Below are 19,103 nucleotides of genomic sequence, written 5' to 3'. Positions count from 1 at the left end.
CTTTCATGCATTCTTAATTCTTTTAAAAGAAGCACAATAACAAAACCCCAACAACAATCACCCTCCCCCCAAAACCCCTTATTTCATACTGTCATCTAATGTTTCTTACCATGATTGGCTTGCCCTGAAATGTTTTAACTTCTTCTCTTAAATATTTAAAAGCCTGTTAAAATAAAAATGAACATTTATTAGTATTTAAACATTTTCATTAAAGCCTTTTTCATTCTCCCAAATGAGCTTGCTACTATCAGTTCCTAAACTAAACAAAAAGGTCTTGCTGTGCACATTTGTAATCCCAGCCCTCAGGAAGCTTCACAGGAGAGCTTTGTTGTGAGCTAACCCAGCCTTGGACACAGCAAGTCAAAAACAAATGCAAACAACAAACCTCGAGGTAATGAGACCAAAAAAAAAAAAAAAAAAAAAAAAAGGCAAGAAAACAACACATTCCTAGTTATAGCTTATAGATAACGCGGAAGTTGGTATGGGGTTATGACAATAGGCAGGAAATAAGAAACTCATGTATCACCAGGTAACAACTTTAATTTTACTTAGCTGTGAGTGGTGGCTTTCACACAAGACTGCTGGGAGTGAGGCCAGCCTGACCAACCTCACAGGTTCCAGGGCAGCCTTGCTCACACAGTGAGCAACTGTCTCAAAACAAATACACAAGAGGAAAAAGAAAAACCACTACCACAACATCATCAACAAAACCCTGAATAACCCAGTCCCAAAAGAAAACAAAAAACCTGAATTTGATTTCCATATCTGTAAGTCCAGTTTCAGGATACCCAACATCCTTTTTTTGCCTTTTTTGGGCACCAGGTGCAGACAGACAGACAAAACACTCATAAATTAAAGGAGATCAAAAGGGGTAAGACCATTGTGACAGTTCACATCGGCTGTATCTCAGCATTCTAGAAGTGAGGATGGAAGACTGCCATGGAGCCGGGGCCACCATAGTGAGTTCCAAATCAGCTTCAGACTCAGAGTAAGACAGTCTCCCAACAAAATAAAAATACAACAAAAAGAAAAAAAACTGATTTTTTTAAAAACTGCAGACTTACTATGTACTAAAACCACCTTTTGTTATGAGTAGTTTTCCCCACTGGCCTGGTCCTACAGCTGCACCAGCCCCAAATAATACACAGAGATGCTGTATTAGATATAAAGCCATTGTGGTCTTATCTTACTGGACAGATGGCCCGCATTCTTCTCTGTTCTACATCTTGAATCTCCTCCCTACTTCTCTCTCTTCCTAGTCTCCTAGCCCCGCCTATCTTGCTTTCCTATTGGCCAACAGTGCTTTATTCATTAACTAATAGGAGAAACATATTTACAGAATGACATCTCCCATCAACTGTTGAACACATAATTCCAAATCTTTACATACATTTAAAGTCTGTGCTATTTTTTTTTTTTCCCATTGACAAGTAAACACTTTTTAACATTACAACTGTTTGGGAGGTAGTGGCACGTGTCTTCAATCCCAACACTTGGGAAGTCAAGGCAGGCAGATCTCTGTGAGTTCAAGGTCAGCCTTTTACAGAGTGAGTTCAGGGCAGCCAAAACTACACAGAGAAACCCTGTCTTGAAAAATGAAAACCAAAACAACAACAAATAAGATCTGTTAAAATTATATGCAGATGATAAAGAAGTAAAAGAGTATGATCACTCTTGGTAAACATTTTCTTCTTTTTGTTGACACAGTCTTAAAAACTGCCTCAGTTTTAAGAGCTATGATAACAAGCATGCACCATTACTATCATGTCTAATTTAATTTTTTCCCTTTTTAAAGTTTTTAATACAGGGACTCATAAGTTGGTCCCAATCTTACTTTTGCTGGTCCTGGATCTTGCCTGTTTCTACCCCCCAAGTTCGGTGATTATAGGACAGGACTGCCATAGCTGGCCTTTTCCTTGTGGTACTGAACACTGAACCTAGGACCTTATATATCCTAGACATTTATTCTACCACCGGGCCACACCCCTATCCTAAATACATCCTCAACAAAACACATAACTTTTTCTTTTTCTAGTGAGATTTTTAATGGAAGCGTTCTCACCTGCTGTGCATCTGTGTCTGACTGGAAAGTGATGTACCAGTTGCTGTTGTGTGCGAATTCACAACTTATCACTTTGGGGCAGTTTTCATTTTTAAACAAAGCTTTCACTTCCTAAAAAAAGAGAAAGTATAGTCAACTATTAAAATGAAAACATATGCAGCTAAGTGTAAAAATTTGTACATAATAATGTTTATTATTTTATGAACAACATAACTGAAGTACTTCAGTTCTAATGGCAAGCTAAATTTTCCTTATAGTACTCTCTTCAATCATTTTCCTCCCCAGCAGGGGTTTTGTTTTGTTTTTGTTTTTTTTTGAGATAGGGTTTCTCTGTGCAGTCCTGGTTGGACTGCTTTGTGGACTAGGATGGTCTCAAATTCATAGAGATCCCCAATCCTTTCTTTAATTTTTAGTACACCTACATGCATTAGTGAGGCCAGCAGCAAAGCAGTTAAGAAACATAAACTCTAGAATCACACCAAGTTTCAATCTAGTCTGTCATTTAATAATCTAATCCACTTACCCTTGGGTAATTTTTTTAACCAAACTAAGGCTTAGTTAAACAATAATAAAACTATGGCTTTAGTGATTCCTGGTAAGTGTGTGTATGTATGTGTATTTTTAGAAGGGTCTGATTTTGCAGTATATTGATTTACTCAAATATTATTTTATTCCCAAACCTGAACCATACTTGATCCTTGCTATAGGTTTGTTTTACATTTTGCTACACAACCCTTATTCAGAATTTTCTTCTTCATCCACTCTTATTAGATGAATCCCCTACTTAACTGTCAAGTCAATACATTCAAAATTAGTATTACTGCAATACTTAAGTTTATCCTTTTAAGAACAAAGAGGTATATGTTCTTTCTTCCTCTATGCTATTCTAATACTTCAGATCTAACAAATCTACAGTAACTGATATAAGGATATTGGTTTTTACTTTGTTTACCTACTCCCTCCAATATAAACAGTTAAAGGACATTTAATTTTAATAATAACCAATGGTTACCTCTACTGGTGTTGTTTCAGGAATTTCTCTGAGAATTACGATACAACGCTTATGACTTGGTCTCACCTTCTCCCCCTTCTCATCAACTTGTACCATAGGGGAAGCTGAAATTTAAAAAAACAATGTATCCCATTTAAAAGTGACAGGTGATGATATAACGATGCCATTAAAAACTATTCATTCAACTCTATCAAATATATTGTCAAATGCTAAGGTAAAATGCCAAAAATTACTGTCATTGTTTTTTTAAAAGGAGGATTATCATGCAAAGATGATTACTAAATGTTATTTGCTAATTAAGTATCTGGAGCACCTACACTGTGATTAAATGTGCTGAAAAGAATCCTCCAGGGAAGGACTTTGGGAGCACATTCCCCATGGAGGCTTACTCCCTTAACCTAGAGGCAGGTGCGAGGGCCTAGTCCCTACTTCAAATGACTTGACAGATTTTGTTGATCCCTCCTCCTGGAAGGCATCACACTCCCTGTGGACTGGAGGTAGGGGGTAGGAGGGTGATCGGGAGGCATGGGAGGAAGGGAAAGAAGGAAAGAGGGAGGGAGAGGGAACTGGGATCAATATGTAAAATAAGAAAAAAATAAAATGAACAACAACAACAAAAAAAAAAAATCCTCCAGGGAACAAAGAGCATTTATTATTATGATTTCAATGTGTATTACCTTTCTCCCTAGTAATGAGGATGACTAGGGAGGGATAGAGGGAGGTACAGGTTCATCATCTAACTTCAGGAGTATTTATCAAACTATACATAGGTCACAACCATTAGCAGGTCATGAAATTTAGAACAAATTAGGCAATTTCTATTCAACAATCTTTACTTGCAAATATTTTCTGTGTGTACAAGAGTAAAAGCAAATACATATTTATACATACACACACTAAAAGCCCACTTAAAACAATTCCCTCTATGATTAGAAATACATACTTTTTTTTTTAAACTTTTATGACTTTAAAAAAAAATAAAAAGCTAAAAGTCATTGACATACATCTCAACACTTCAAGAATTAAATCCAGATCTGTGGTCAGTTTTTTAATTTCTTCCATGTTGGCAACTGTCCATATTGGGACGAACTGATCACTATCCATTTGAGATATCAAGTAAAGATCCTTTGATAAATTTTCTCTGGAATAAATAAACAGAACCAATTATAATACACAATTCTTTAAAAGCACATAAAGCAAAAAGTACCATATTCATGTTTATAACTACACCTAAACAAAGCAAAGTAGTAGAAACTGTAAGATGAATTATGAAAAGTTCAGCTGGACAGTGGTGGTGCACACCTTTAATCCCAGCACTTGGGAGGCAGAGGCAGGCAGATCTCTGTGAATTTGAGGCCAGCCTGGGCTCTTACACAAAGAAACCCTATCTCAAAAAAGTAAAAACCAAAACAAAAGTTTAACAGTTCTAGCAGTTCAATTTAATATATACCAACATAATAATATACCAGTAATAACTTAAAAAAGGTTTCGAATCAAAAAGCATATAGGGAATAATGGTTATTTAACCATAAATTGAATCATGGATGATATTTAATATATATATATTTTTTTTTTCATAAAAATGCTTGACAATATTGTAACTTGGAAGTATTTAAAATTAAAATGAAAGACTCAGTTCAGAGCTGGCATTACAGATGTGTAAGACCAAAACCAGTTCAACATCTTGTCCTTTTGATTGTATCAAATAGTCTTTAAAGCAAAATAAATAAAAATACCAGTGCTGGGCACCTTTAATCTCTGTACGAGGAAGGCAGAGGCAGGTGAATCTCTGAGTTTGAGGCTAGCCTGATCTATAGAGCCAGGACAGCCAGGGATACACAGAGAAACCTCACCTGGAAAAAAAAAACAAACAGCCACCCCACCCACTCCCAATCCCCTGCACTCCCCCTAAAAAAACAACAACAAAAAACACATACTCTGGATTCCCCTTCCTCTCATGCTGCTCTACTTTAATTTTTTAACCCACAGGAATCATCACATACCTGTATATTTATGTTTATTGTTTTCATGAAAGATCTTTATAACTAAATAATGCTTTAAAGCCTTATGGGGAGCTAGAAAGACAGTCCAGGGGCTTAAAGAACTGAGTGATTTTCCAGAAGACTCAAGTTCCTAGCACTCACATGGCAGCTCACAGCCATCTGTTAACTTTAGTTCCAGGGGATCTGATGCCCTCTTCTAGGTTCTGCAGGCAATGCATGTTTATGATGTGTAGACATATGGGCAGGCAAACACCCATACACATAAAAAAATAAATCTTTAAAAAAAATCTTATGGGTAAAGAGTAAGCTCAAAGACCTTTAAATTAAAATTCAACTGAAATAGTTATCATGGCAGTTATTTGTTGGGGGAAGGGTAATAGAAGATACCAATAAGATTAAACTCAGATTTTACCATAAAAGGACAAATTAACATCAGTGTAATAAATTATTATTTAATAACTTGAAAATCAGAATCATAACTTTTGCAAAACTATAATGCTGTAGCCTAAGCCAACAATGACATGCAGTAGCCTCATTCTTATCAACCAGTATCGAAGTGCTTATCCAAAGAAACTGTAATTGTCAAAAGTAAATCAAACTGATAGTACATCTAAGACTTCTTACTTACAAGTAAACCTGGTATATAGTATTGGCAATGTAGCTGAGCCACAAATGATATTAGCCAGACTCAAAGTGCACCATACATCTAAGCATGATCACAAACACTGTTTTATCAGAAACCAAAAAATGCCATATAAGTTACAAAAATCATACTTCTGAAGATATGAGAGAACGAATGGAAGCTTAAAAATTAAAGTGTCAAGAATACTTTTTCTTCTAGACTAAATCTGTGTATAATGGTTCAGAGTAACTTTACTTGGCAATGGAGAAACCAGAGAAGCAGATTTGAGTAGTTGTGTGTAGACATACGATATGAATATTAGCCAAATGACTAGCACTACTAATTAAAAACCACAGGTATCTAACACACAGTCCATTTTTTTAAATGTTTCCTAGGATTTTAAGGAGGAAGATGTAAGACTATGAGCCAGATTGAAAAGATAGTATACCACCAACATTTATAAAAAGTACAATAAAACAATCAACTAACCGGGCTTTGAGTACACCCTTGTAATTCTTGCAATAGGAGGTTGAATCAGGAGAATTACAAATTCAAGGCCAGTTGATATAATTGGGCTTTATTGTTGCTATCTATCTTAAAAAGCAGGAGCAGCAGCAAGAAACTGATAGAGGGGCTAGAGAGATGGCACAGGGTTAAGAGAACTTGCTACTCTTGTAGAAGACCTAGGTTCAGTTCAGCTCACAACTTTAACTCCAGTTCCAAGAGATCCAATGCCTTTTCTTACCTCAGAGGACACAGCACATGAGTGATGCACATATACACATATAGGCAAACAGTCATATACATAAAATTAATAAGAAAGAAAAGCTGAATACATTTTTAAATCCAGAACACTGGGAGGCAGAGGCAGGTGGATCTCTCTGAGTTTGAAGCCAGTCTAGTCTAAACAGTGAGTTCTAGGCCACAGTTAGATCTACACCATAAGACCCTGTTTAAAAATAAAAAACAAAAAGCAGGATGTGTGTGTGTGTATGTGGGTGTTATATGGCAGGGGACATGATGACAAAAAGACAACAGAAGCTGTTCCACAATGATAAGCCAGTACGTAAGAACCTTAACTATTAAAGAGTATTGTTTTTAATGAAAAAGGAATCATGCTCACATCTAATCCCAGCACTAGGGATGAGTAGGAAGAAGGACTGATGAGAACTCAAAACCAGGGTAAGCTCACAGTGACTTCCAGGTCAGCCTTGGCTACAGAAATAAGACCTTCCTTTCTTTAAAAAATAAATAAATAAAGTAAATAAGTTAAATCTAATTACATCAGCTTGTTATGACAGTGCATGCTTCTAATTCCAAAAATCCTAGGGTAGCTAAAGAAGGAGAATCATGAGGGCTGCTTGGGTTCCATAAGCCAGTCTCCAAAAAAAAAAAAAAAAAAAAAGTGTGTTTCCTTGTGCTGAAGTGTCAATAACTGGGTGCAGAATAATTGATGAAATTAGAGCTGGGATAGGCTGAGTGCTCGACTAGTACTCACGACGCCCTGGGTTTAACCCTCAGCACCAGTAAGGAAAATGGTAGGGTGAGCACAAGAGAATTAGAAAACCACAAAATAACCATTTGATAACCATTTCCAAGTTCTTCATATGAGATTCAGGACTGAGGGTAACAGCTCAGAGGCACAGCACCTAACTGTCTAGCATGTGACAGGCTCCAGGTTAAAGATGGGAGTGGTGGTGTGTGTGTGTGGGGGGGAGTTTAGCCTGGTGTGATAGCTGTGATAGTGCATGTCTTTAATTCTAGCACTAAGGGGTCAGAAGCAGGCAGATCTCTATGACCTCTAGGAAAGCTAGAGCTACAAAGTGAGAACCTGACTCACAGATTCAAAATGTAAAAACGAGAGAGAGAGAGAGAGAGAGAGAGAGAGAACATTTGCGCACGTGATAAAATCTATGCTTATGAGCCTTGGTGGTGCACACGCCTTTAATCCCAGCACAGTTTGAGGCCAGCCTGGTCTATAAATTGAGTTCCAGGACAGCCAGGACTACACAGAGAAGCCCTGTCTTGAAATCCCTCCTCCCTCCCCAATTGATACTTCTGATCTAGAAGAAGCTTTAAAAACTGGTTCACCAAAGACTGGAAAAATGAAAAACACTACATTTGCACATATGTCCAAAATTTCAATTTTCTAATAGCCTTTGTTTTGTTTGAGAAAGGGTCTCATTACATGGTCCTGGCTGTTCCAGGACACACTATGTAGACAAGGCCAGCCTCAACTTAGAGACTCAACAGCCTCTGCCTCCCTAGTGCTAGGATTAATAGTGTGGGTCATAATACACAACTGTAAATAGTTTTATATAATGAAATTTTATGGTATTTAAGTAACAACAAATATTTCTAAAGTCTCACCTGTAAATAAGCCATTTTGAAACATTTGCCTAGAAAGACTTTTTGTTTAAGAGAAGACAGTATTATAGATTTTATGCCTATCTCTTCAGGATCTTACTAAAATTACTCTGTTCAAAAGTTTTAAGAACTCCTAAAAACTTAAACTGAGGTATTTTCCCTTTTACTGTACCAGTTTTTAAAAATTAATTTCATTTAGTGTATGTGGAAAACTCTGTCTAAATATGATCCCAGGAAAAATATTCAATAAACACTGTCACTATCTGCTAGGAAAAGATAAATCCAACTAAAGGCTAGACTTTTAAGACTAGATAAGAAATACACTCAAGAATGATAGCAAAATCTATGACTAAAGGAACTAACTTCCTATTTCCTATTCCACAGGCATTTTATATCTACTCAATAAAATTCAAAAAGGAGAATATCAATAAAAAAGATCTGTACCGTGAGAAACAGAACTCTAATTGTTTTTTCAGACATTCTTTTAAATCTTCTGTAGAAATTGTTGAACTGCTTTCTCCTGATGGCAGAAAAGAGGGAGAAACTGTTAAAGTTGTCACAGGTGAAACTTACACATTGTATTCAGAAGTCACAGAGTAGCCATAAATTAAAATGTACCAGAACTATTTTTAAATCAAGTCTAATTTCTTTCAACTTATGCTTTTCTCAGTAGCACATCATACTGACTGAAGAATTCTCTTGTTGAGCTGGGGTTGAAGTCCAAAATACAGTGATAAAGTTTTCATCTAGCATGTATGTGGCAATGGATTCAATAAGCATGTCACAGACACAGTTCATACTTATGAGGGCTGGGAAATGCTCAGTTAGTAAAGTGCTTGCCACACAAGCATGAAGTCAAGTTCAATTTTCTCTCTCTCTCTCTCCCTCTCTCTCTCTCTCTCACACACACCACACACACCAAGAAGTAACAAAGGATCATTAATACTAAAAGCATTTGACTAAGTGAGTTCCAGAATAGCTAGGCTACACAAGGAGACCCTGTTTCAAAAACAAAAAGAAGAAAGTAAAAACCACCCAACTCTTCAACGAGAACAAAAAACAAGAAACCCCAAACATAACTAATGGTGATCTAAATTTAAAGACAGGAACTAAGGTAGGATATAATGTGTTTATATAACTATGTTTTACTAGCAACAGATCCAGTGTGTGTCACACTCTTTAAATTCTCTTTTATATCTCTTTTTCTTCATTCCTTGTTTTTTGCATGTTCAGTTGGTTTTGATTTTTTAAAGATAGTATCTAATGTAGACTAAACAAACTTCAAACTCACTATGTGGGCAAGCATGACCTTGAACTGACTCTTCTGCCTCTACTGCCAAGTGCTGAGATTATACTGCACAGGGTAGGTCTTACTATGCAGCCCACACTGTCCTTAAAACACAGACCATAAGCTTCCTCCCCTGTCACCCAAGGAGGGAACACAGAAAACAATGACTTTGCATCCTCTTACAGTGTCATGTGCACGCTTCTATTTTACATGTGCATATGTGCATAGAGGCCAGAGGTTGATGTTTTGGTGTTCTCTATCATTCCCCACCTTAATTTGAAACAAGATCTCTCACTGAACCTACTATGGTGGCTAGCATAGGAAGTTCCCAGGATCTGCCTCTGCCTGTCTCTGCTAACTAGGACTGGGGATAGACTCAGACCCCTATGCCTAGCTTGTATGTGGGTGCTGGGAATCAAGACACAGGTCCTCCTTCACTCACTGAGCACCTATTCAGCCCTAGTATTTTCTCTTACATAAAAATGACTAGCTGTTAAACTTAAATACACAATAACAAATTAACTTCATCAGTAATGAAGGCGTTACATTTTAAGTATATATAATATACTATGTGTGTTTATATCTTTTTCCCTCTTTCTTTTTGAGGGTTTCTCTGTGTTACAGCTCTGCTGTCCTGGAACTCTCTCTGTAGACCAGGCTGGCCTTGAACTCACAGAGATCTTCCTGTCTGTCTCCCAGTACTGGGATTAAAGGCTTGCACCACCACCTGCTAGTATATGAAATCTTTAAACCTTTTTAACATTATTATTTTATGTATATAAGTGCTTTGTCTACATGAATGCCTTTGTATCACATTCATGTCTGATGCTGCTGGAGGCCAGAAGAGGACACCAGATCCCCTAGAACTGGAGTTATGGATGGTAGGTGAGCATTCATGTGGGTTCTGAGAATCAAGCCCAGGTACTCTGGAAGAGTGCTATAATCAATGAGCCATCTCTCTCTAGCCCTTGTGGAATCTTATCTTAAAAACAATTATTATTATGGGCTGGAGGTAACTCAGCAGTTAAAGAATGTCAACTACTTTTGCAGAAGATCCATATTTGGTTCTCAGCACGGGCTCCCAAGTTGGGTACCTCACAACCATGTATAACCCAAGCTCCAGGGAGATACAACCCCACAGCCCCCTATAGTCTCCACAGGCACACATATCTAGAACACACACACAAAAAAAAAAAAAAAAAAAATGAAGAAAAAATGTATTATTGTGTGTGTGAGAGAGAGGGAGGGAGAGAGAGAGGAAGGGAAAAAGAGACTATGTATGTAGGTGTGCATGTGACAAACAGGACATCTTTGTAGGGTTGGTTCTTTCCATCTACCTGTATGTGGGTTCTGGGAACTGAACTCAGTGTGGCAAAGTACCAATAGCCTGTACATGCAATCATGAACAACCAGTTTATTTAAGCTCCAAAGTCATTTACAGAAAGTATTCAAACAAACTAGTTACACATGTCATTTATCAAGTTTATATTCAAAGTAGCCACTGCTATCTATAATACAACCATAGGTTCAAAGGAGATATCATTACTTCATTTTGTTAATTCATCCCTAAAAATTAATTAATTAATTAACTAACTAATTTTGCCTGTGAGCTACCATGTGCATGCCTAGTGCCTGCAGAGGCCAGTAGGAAGCACTGGATCCCCCAGAACTAGAATTGCAGACTGTAGTAAGCTGCCGCATAGGCACTGGGAGCTGAATTTAAAGCAACAGTGCTCTTAACTACTCAGCCATCTCTCTAGCCTGTGGGCTCTTCACTTTCAATTTTCATATAGGAATTATCAACACTATATACCTCAGAGTTTACCTTCTAAGTCAAAAGACTTAGAAATCTGGCCTGGTCACTAGGTAGAACCTAGCATGTGGAACCTAACTCAGATTCTAAGCACCCAAGTAAAAAGCTAAGTCTGTGCCTATAACCTCAGCATACATGGGCAGACTCATGGACACATGCTCACAACATACATGCAAACAAGTCTTAAGTATTTAATTGAAGCCAGAAATGGTAATGGACATCTTTAATACCAGTACTTTGGAGGCAGGCAGATCTGAGTTCGAAGCTAGCCTGGACTTCTTAGCAAGTTCTAGGCCAGCCAGGGCTACATACCTAGTAAGACATCACCTCAAAAAGAAAAGGAATAATGAAGACAATTATTTATAGATCTTGTTCTAAGTCACATGGCTACTTGAGGCAGAAAGTGATATGCCTTCTCCAAAAGACTATTTGGAAAAATAAAGTTAGATACTCACAATCTAGGGTTCACTTCAATTCCTTTTAAGTTTCCTTCATCTTTATGGCTCTGTACGAGGTATTGAGGAAGGAACCATGCATGAGTCCCAGTTGTGGGTGGTTCACAACTAACAGTAATTCCAGCTCCAAAGGTAGCTTGTGCACATACACACAGACATGTAATTTTTGGAAAAATTAAAAATGTATCTAATTTTTTTTTTCAATCACTTTAAATTATACTGACTACTCCATGCTGGTTGGATTAATGTGAAAAAAAGAAGAAAAAAAAAAAAAAAAACTTTGCAAACAGCATCACAAAAGTCTGTTGCTGATGTTAAAGAGACTCTTCCTGTTTTGCCCAAGCTAGGTCTAAAACTCTCAATTCAGTTGTCGTCTCTGCCTCTCAAGTGCATGGATTAGAAGTGAGCACTACCCCTGCCCATCCAGAACTATACCCTCCCCCCACCCTTACAGGATTTCTCTGTGTATCCCTGGCTGTCCTTGAACTTAGAAATACGCCTGCCTCTGCCTTCCAAGTGCTGGGATTAAAGGTGTGTGCCACTACTGTCCATCTTAATATATATTTTTTTCTTAAAATTAATCTCTTAAACACAATACTTATTTCAAAATAAATTTCATGCTGACAAAAATGGTAGAAAAACTGATAAAACTGAAAGATCTCAACTGATCAACCAAGAAACTCAGAACTTTTGAAATTTGGATTTCTCTTAACTATTTCCCGATATCTTTAACAGGACTTCAAAAAGATTCCTCCTCTACAAATTTTATGTCTGGGTACTAGCCAACAGCATTTTAAATAATCACCTAATAGTTGTTTGACATAAGGTTCTTTTCAAAACAGAAAACAAACTGAACAGTATCATGTTTATCAAAATGATGGGAAGAGAGCTAAGAATACTAAAGTCTCATTCTAGCAATTAAAAAAAAAAAGGTTACCAGAAACATCGTATATTTGGTAGCTCAGATCTTCAGGTCCTAAAATCATTCCATCAGCTGATTCTTCGATATCTGCAGTATTCCTTGTGGCCTCACAAGCTGGAGAATACATTACTTCATATTCCTTGCACATATCTTCTGAAAGTTCTGTATTACCTGTTTTTAAGAAAGGGAATTATTAAACCCACCTGTAGCACCTCTGAGTCATGTCCTCTAAAAAAAAGGTTTCAAAGAACTGCACCAGTTGGAGAAAATGTCGACATGGCTTAAGTTAAGAGTTATTTCTGAAGGGAGACAAGTTTTGACCATTATGGATGAGCTAGCATTTAATGTATTCAACTGCTCATATAATTCCTTTGCTTACTTTTCCTGGAAACACTATACACTGTGATAAGTTGATCAGTTATTATTTTTCATTATTTCTATTCTTCAGATGAAGGAAATAAGCACACCAGGTTAACTGCCAAAGGCCAGTGAGTTAATACATCAGATTATGACACACCCAAACAAACCTTGTAAGACATTATAAATGACATTCTGTAAGTGGGCTAGATGCTGACCCAAAAATACACATACTTGAAATTAATGGCTATTCATGTAAAGTACTAAAAAAAAGAATCATACACAAACTATATGCTAAGAATTCACAAATACACTTCATCAAATCTTTGTTTGGATCTGAAAAGTGGCCCCAAATGCTCAAGATAAAGACTTGGCCCTCAGTATAGCAATATTTAGGTTTGGATACACATAACTAGTAAACTGTGACTCACTCCATCAATGTATTAATCTGCTGAGGAGTTCGAACCCTTATAAGCTCTTTGAAAATGATGGCACCTTAAGAGGTGGAACCTAACTAACGGAAAGAGCTTTGTGGTAGTTGGTCCCACGCGCTTTCCTCTCAGGTTGTTTGCAGGGCCCATGACATCATCGACTCTATTCCACCAGGAGACCCCCAGTCATGATATTCTGCCTTCCAAAATTACCCAAAGGGACCAAGTTACTATGAGCCAAAGTAAATCTTCCTTAAAAGTTGAATTTTCTTTAAGGGAGGTTTCCTGACTCAGCATAAGCGGCAAAAAACCTCAAGGCTTTTAAAGAACTCTGCTAACAACTGAATGTTGTGTACGAGAGCTGGCAATGACAATGACCACATCTCCAAGCCGGCAACATGCTGCTGGATGGCAGCGCAGACCAAGACAGTGAGCATAGCTCTCAATGCTGGCGGTAAAATAGCTTTGCTTGTCTCTTACAAAACAAAGTGCAACCCAGAAAAATGCTGTTAGCAAGAAGTCTTGCTTGTCTTTGTTCTTTTGTTTGTAAAACCCTTTTTTAAGCTTTTGTTAAATTTTAAGTGGAAGTCCTTATTAGCCACGTTTCGGCACAGAAAAGAGGAGATGATGGGAGATGTCATTCTGTAAATATGTTTCTCATACTGGTTAATGAATAAAGCACTGTTGGCAAATAGGAAAGCAAGAAGGAAGTAGTAGGGAGAAGTCAACAAGGAGAGATGGGGGAGAGCAGACTCTCTGGTAAGATGAGACCACGTGGAAATATTTAGATTAATATAAATGGGTTAATACTTAAGACAGAGCTAACCGATAAGAAACAAGTAACTGGCCAACAGAATTATAATATCTTAAAAAAAAAAAAGTTGAATTTTCTTATGTATTTTGTTCAGCAACAAAATGTTAATCAACAAATCAAATAATCAAAGGCTATCTCAAAGGTGTTAGAGCCAATTTAACCAAAATTTAACTTCTCCAATAAATATTTAAGACTTACCCTCAGGATGAGATCCAGATGTGGCTGCAGTTTCGTGCCAAGAACTTTCAGTTACAGGAGTGCCATCCGTATTTCCAGAAGGAATTTCTTGCCATACTTTGGCATTAGGATTTAAACCAGTGCTTTTAGATGTTACCTGCTAAACAATCAAAAGATCTGTGTAAATTTAGATCAAGAGCTTTTCTATTATTTAGATTTGAAAAAAACTTCAATAATACTAACAGAGAAACAGTACAGAAGGATTAGGCCTGTGTTGTTCTCCCCACTCCCAAGGCTGTCAATTACACAGCTCAAGTTGTCATCAGTCTACTTCCTAAGCATCAGGATTACAGTGAAAATATAAAACTTTTAAAGCAACTGATCTGAAATAAGTATTTCAGATTTCCATGTGAAATATGGCTATCCATGTAACAAAATTATGCATCTTTACAAAACACTTTTCTTATGGAGACAGGGTCTCACTGGAAGCCCAGGATGGCTTGGTACTCCCAAAGAGCTGCTTGCCCATACCCCTGAGTCTGGCATTAAAGGCATGTACTACTATGACCAGTCCCTTTTACACACCTTAAAAATAAAAATAGTGCCTTAGCAGGTGGAGACACAAGTCTGTAACCCCATACTTGGTAGATAAGGCAAAGGCAAGAAGATCAGACGTTCAAGGCTAGCATCAACTACATAACAAGTTTGTGATCAGGCTGGGTTACCATGAGATACTCTCTCAAAATAACAAAAAGTTTAAAAATAAATTAAGAAAATACTATTTTATCCCAACACACTTGAAAATGTCATGAAATTTACTATTAAAAGTATTCAGATATCTAAAATGTATCTAAAAGCAATGGTTTTAGTTATTCATAGACGTGTTCAGAATATATCATTTTTATTACTAAGTAATATCAGATTTCTAAGTCTGAATGAGTCACTCAATGGAAATTCTATTGTAAGTCAGAAACAATGATCTACTTGGTATAGGGCATCAGATTCAAGCTAGTGGAGGCTGTGAGGTCCCTCATGTGGGTTCTGGGGACAGCCCCTTCTAATTTTAAAATTATTTATTTATGTGCGTGCGCAAGCGTGCATGTATGGTGTATGTGTGTATTTCTAGGAGGCCTGTTTTTCCTGCATTTGTCATGAAGTTCTCCCATACTCTTCTAATGAACAAATCTTTGAGTTTCTTTGAATGATCTTCAATGAAAACAATATTATTTCATTACACTCTATTGGCTGCCATATGTCTTTCTTTTTTATTTTTTTGTCTTTTGAGACAGGGTTTCTCTGTGTAGTCCTGGCTTTCTTAGAACTCACTATGTAGATCAGGCTGGCCTTGAACTGACCACCTGCCTTCTGAGTGCTGGGATGTACTGTGCCACCACCATCTAGCTTATATTTCCTAACCGCCTTTTTTTTTTTTTTTTTTTTTTTTTTTTTTTTTAAATCAACTGAAAAAAAGTTGTAAGAGTCGGTAAAATGGCTTAGGAGGCAAATGACTTGCCATACCTGACAACCTGAGTTTGATCCCTGGAACCTGCATAAAAGTAGAAAGAGAAAACTGACACAGTTGCCCTCTGACCTCTACACATGCACCATAGCACATGCAAACATACACTTAAACACCACCACACCACACACAAATTCTAATACATTTTATTTTTACTTTTTAAAGTTCAATATTTAAAATTTCCTCACATTGTTATCACTGTAGCACTGGGACTGAACTCAGCCATTATGCACACATGCTAAGTAAGCATTTACCAATGAGCTATACATTGGTCTGGTTTAATTTTAAAATAATGTCCACCTGGCCTTAAACTCTGAGTACGTCTCTGCGGCTCTCGTATGCTGTCACACTTCCTCCTGTGCCACTTCCTCCTGTGCCACACCGTTGCTTCCCTCCCCCTTTTCATACAGACAGGCAGGCCTTGAACTGATGATCCTCCTGTGTTCAAGTGCTGGTATTTCAAGCACGTACCACCATGGCTGTTTATAGGGGCAGTCTTCCTACATGTCAGGCAAACTCAAAGATTTTCTTGAATTGTATCTCAATTCAAAACTCACACTCAAATCTAGGCTAATGAATAGTCCTGGGAAATTTCCTTAACTGAGCTTCAATTATAAATGAAGTAAGATTTCTATTTTATAGACAGGGTCTCACTATATAGCCTTGGCTGACCTGGAGCTCACTATGTAGACCAAGCCAATGTTGGAACCCAAGTGATGAGATTAAAAGAGAGCAAGCACTACCAGCCCTAGCAGAATTGCCTTTTTTTTTTTTTTTTTTTAAATTTGGGCATGAAGGTTTACCTATAATATCAGCATCAGAAGATGGAAGCAGGGGTAACCAAAAAGCAAAGACAAGTTTCACCTACAGAGCAAGCTTGAGGCCATCTTGGGCTAAGTGAGACCACGTATCAAAAAATTTAAAACATTAAAAAAAAAATAATAAAGCAACCAAACATAGGGATTTTTTTTTCCCCCCTGTGAGTTACAGACCAGCCAGGGCTACACAGTAAACTCTGTCTCTTTTTTATAAATTAGCAGGTAATTAACTGATCCTTGAAAAGTATTGAACAAAATAAACATTCCACATCCTTTTTTTTTTATATAAAGCATATTGGAAATATTAGCTTTGTGTGGTGGTACATGCCTTTAGTCAAACATTTGAGAAGCAAAGGTAGATCTCTGAGTTGGGGTAAGTCTGGTCTAGACAGGGAATCCCATGCCACCCAGGGTTGTTCAAGAAAAACTTATTTACTGCATGTATGTTCATGTATGAATATTCATGTCCCATGGTGTGTATGTGGAAATCAGAGGACAACCTACAGGAATTGGTTCTTTCCTTACACCACACATGGATTCTTGGGAATCAAACTCAATTTGTCAGGCTTGGTAGCAAGTGCCTTTACTCACTAAGCCATCTTGTCAGCCCAGAATATTGGTTTGAGGTAGAAATGTACCTTTACAAGTATACCACATAAACACTAATGATTTATTCTAACAAAATAACTTCAAGGTGAAGTTATAAAAGTCTAACTACATCAGCAAAAATCACAAAACATAGCCAGGAAGTGGCAGTGCACATCTTTGATAACAGGCAGAGACAGGCAGATAAATCTTTGAGTTCCAGGCTGGTCTGATCTACAGTGAGTTCCAGGGGATACACTAAGAAACCCTGCCTCACTACCAACCCCCAATCACAAAAGACAGATTATAGAATAACATAAATGTCAACAAAAGGCTGAAGGAAAAAAAAAAAAAAAAAAGACTAGAAAAATAAATACCAAGACACATACACATGAGGCCAGCAAGACATATGACTCAAAAGATAAAGATACTTGCTGCCAACTCCATGGTCCTCTGACTTCATCCATGCACCATGGCATCTTTTCATCCCTCTACACACAAAAACACAAATTTTTTTTAAAAAATTAATACAAAGCAGTGATGGTAAGATGGCCAAGAGAGGAAAGGTACTTGATGACCTGTGTTCTTTCCCCAAGGCCCACATGGTATGGAAAACAGACTACTGACCTTATGGCATGTGTGTAGCAATCGCCCAAATAAATAAAAATTTTACAAAGAGCAGGGGCTAGACAGATTGCATTTACTACTCTTCCAGAGGACCCAAGTTTTGTTTCCAATACTCATCAGGCAACTCACAACTACCTGTAACTTCAGCTACAGGGGATTTTTTTTTTTTTTTTTTTTTTGGTATTTGGAGACAGGGTTCTTCTGTATTGTTTTGGAACCTATCCTGGAACTCATTCTATAGAACAGACTGACCTTAAACTCACAGAGACCCACCTGCCTCTGCCTCCCTAGTACTGGGATTAAAGGCGTGCACCACCAACGCCCAGCTCCCATATTCTTTTCTAGCCTTTCCTGGCACATTTACACATGTAATACTCTTAAGAGAAAAGATCTTTGCGCAAGGCAAGCACTTTATCGTCTGCTCTATCCCTCAAATTCAGTCAACTGTCATTCTTAAAGCTTTACTTTCTGACTGCTTTAATTGGTGTCAATGTTATGGGGTGGGGGGCGTAATTACTATCCAAGTATGGAATCTTTTTGTTGTTTCCAGACAGGATTTCTGTGTAGCCCTGACTGTCCTGGAACTCAGATCTGCCTTGCCTCTGCTTCCAGTGTGCCGCCATCATCAAGCTAAGTATGGAATCTTTTTTACTTCTTACACCGAAGCCTGAAATGTCTTCCTCCAACCCTGAGAAAGGACCTCACTATCAATTTAGTATTGACTGGCCTAAAACTTCAAAAACCTGCCTACATCAGTTTTCTGAATTCTGAAATTACAGACATGTACCATCATGTCAGGCTTTGCATTTTAAGCAATTTAATATCTTCTTTCAGTTCATCAATTGTCTTAAGTTTTTTTCTAAGATGCTGCCCAACTTATCCAATAAGTCTCTGAGCCCCTTTTTAACAATTTTATTTGTGTGAAGGGGAGGCAATTATGCTTAAATGGGTTCTTACAGAGAAAATTTATTTTCCTTTGCTAGGTGCCTACCCAGAAAGGTTCCTATTACAGAATCACCTTAAATTCCACACACCCCCCCCATCCCTGTGTGTGCATGTGTGTGTGTGCATGTAGGGTTTTTGATAGTCTGGCCTTTACCTTGCTATGTAGCTGAGCATGGCCTTGAACTCCATGATAGCCCCCCCCCACACACACACACATCCATCTCTTAAGTGTTGCTAGGATTAAAGATGTGAGCCATGCTAAGCTACTTTATATTCTCAATTTAGG

The 19,103-nt window shown here is 37.6% G+C and overlaps 1 protein-coding gene across 4 annotated transcripts in view; it reads right to left on the bottom strand.

Annotated features, from left to right (window-relative positions):
- Positions 1-19,103, bottom strand: part of Larp4 (La ribonucleoprotein 4) — a 63,041-nt gene that overhangs the window by 28,544 nt on the left and 15,394 nt on the right. For 2 of the 4 annotated variants that reach the window (XM_051189895.1, XM_051189897.1), the window contains exons 2-8: positions 14,345-14,480; positions 12,560-12,715; positions 8,511-8,586; positions 4,079-4,215; positions 3,075-3,178; positions 2,063-2,173; positions 110-163 (exon numbers count right to left, since the gene is read on the bottom strand). In XM_051189895.1, coding sequence (XP_051045852.1) covers positions 110-163; positions 2,063-2,173; positions 3,075-3,178; positions 4,079-4,215; positions 8,511-8,586; positions 12,560-12,715; positions 14,345-14,480 — 774 coding nt within the window. Of the gene's footprint in view, positions 1-109; positions 164-2,062; positions 2,174-3,074; positions 3,179-4,078; positions 4,216-8,510; positions 8,587-12,559; positions 12,716-14,344; positions 14,484-19,103 lie in introns of all 4 variants that reach the window. The other 2 variants (XM_051189894.1, XM_051189896.1) reach the window with 1 other exon arrangement.

Source organism: Phodopus roborovskii, unplaced genomic scaffold (assembly GCF_943737965.1).
Source record: "Phodopus roborovskii unplaced genomic scaffold, PHOROB, whole genome shotgun sequence".
Classification (NCBI taxonomy): domain Eukaryota; kingdom Metazoa; phylum Chordata; class Mammalia; order Rodentia; family Cricetidae; genus Phodopus; species Phodopus roborovskii.
This window is presented reverse-complemented; position numbering and strand designations above follow the sequence as displayed.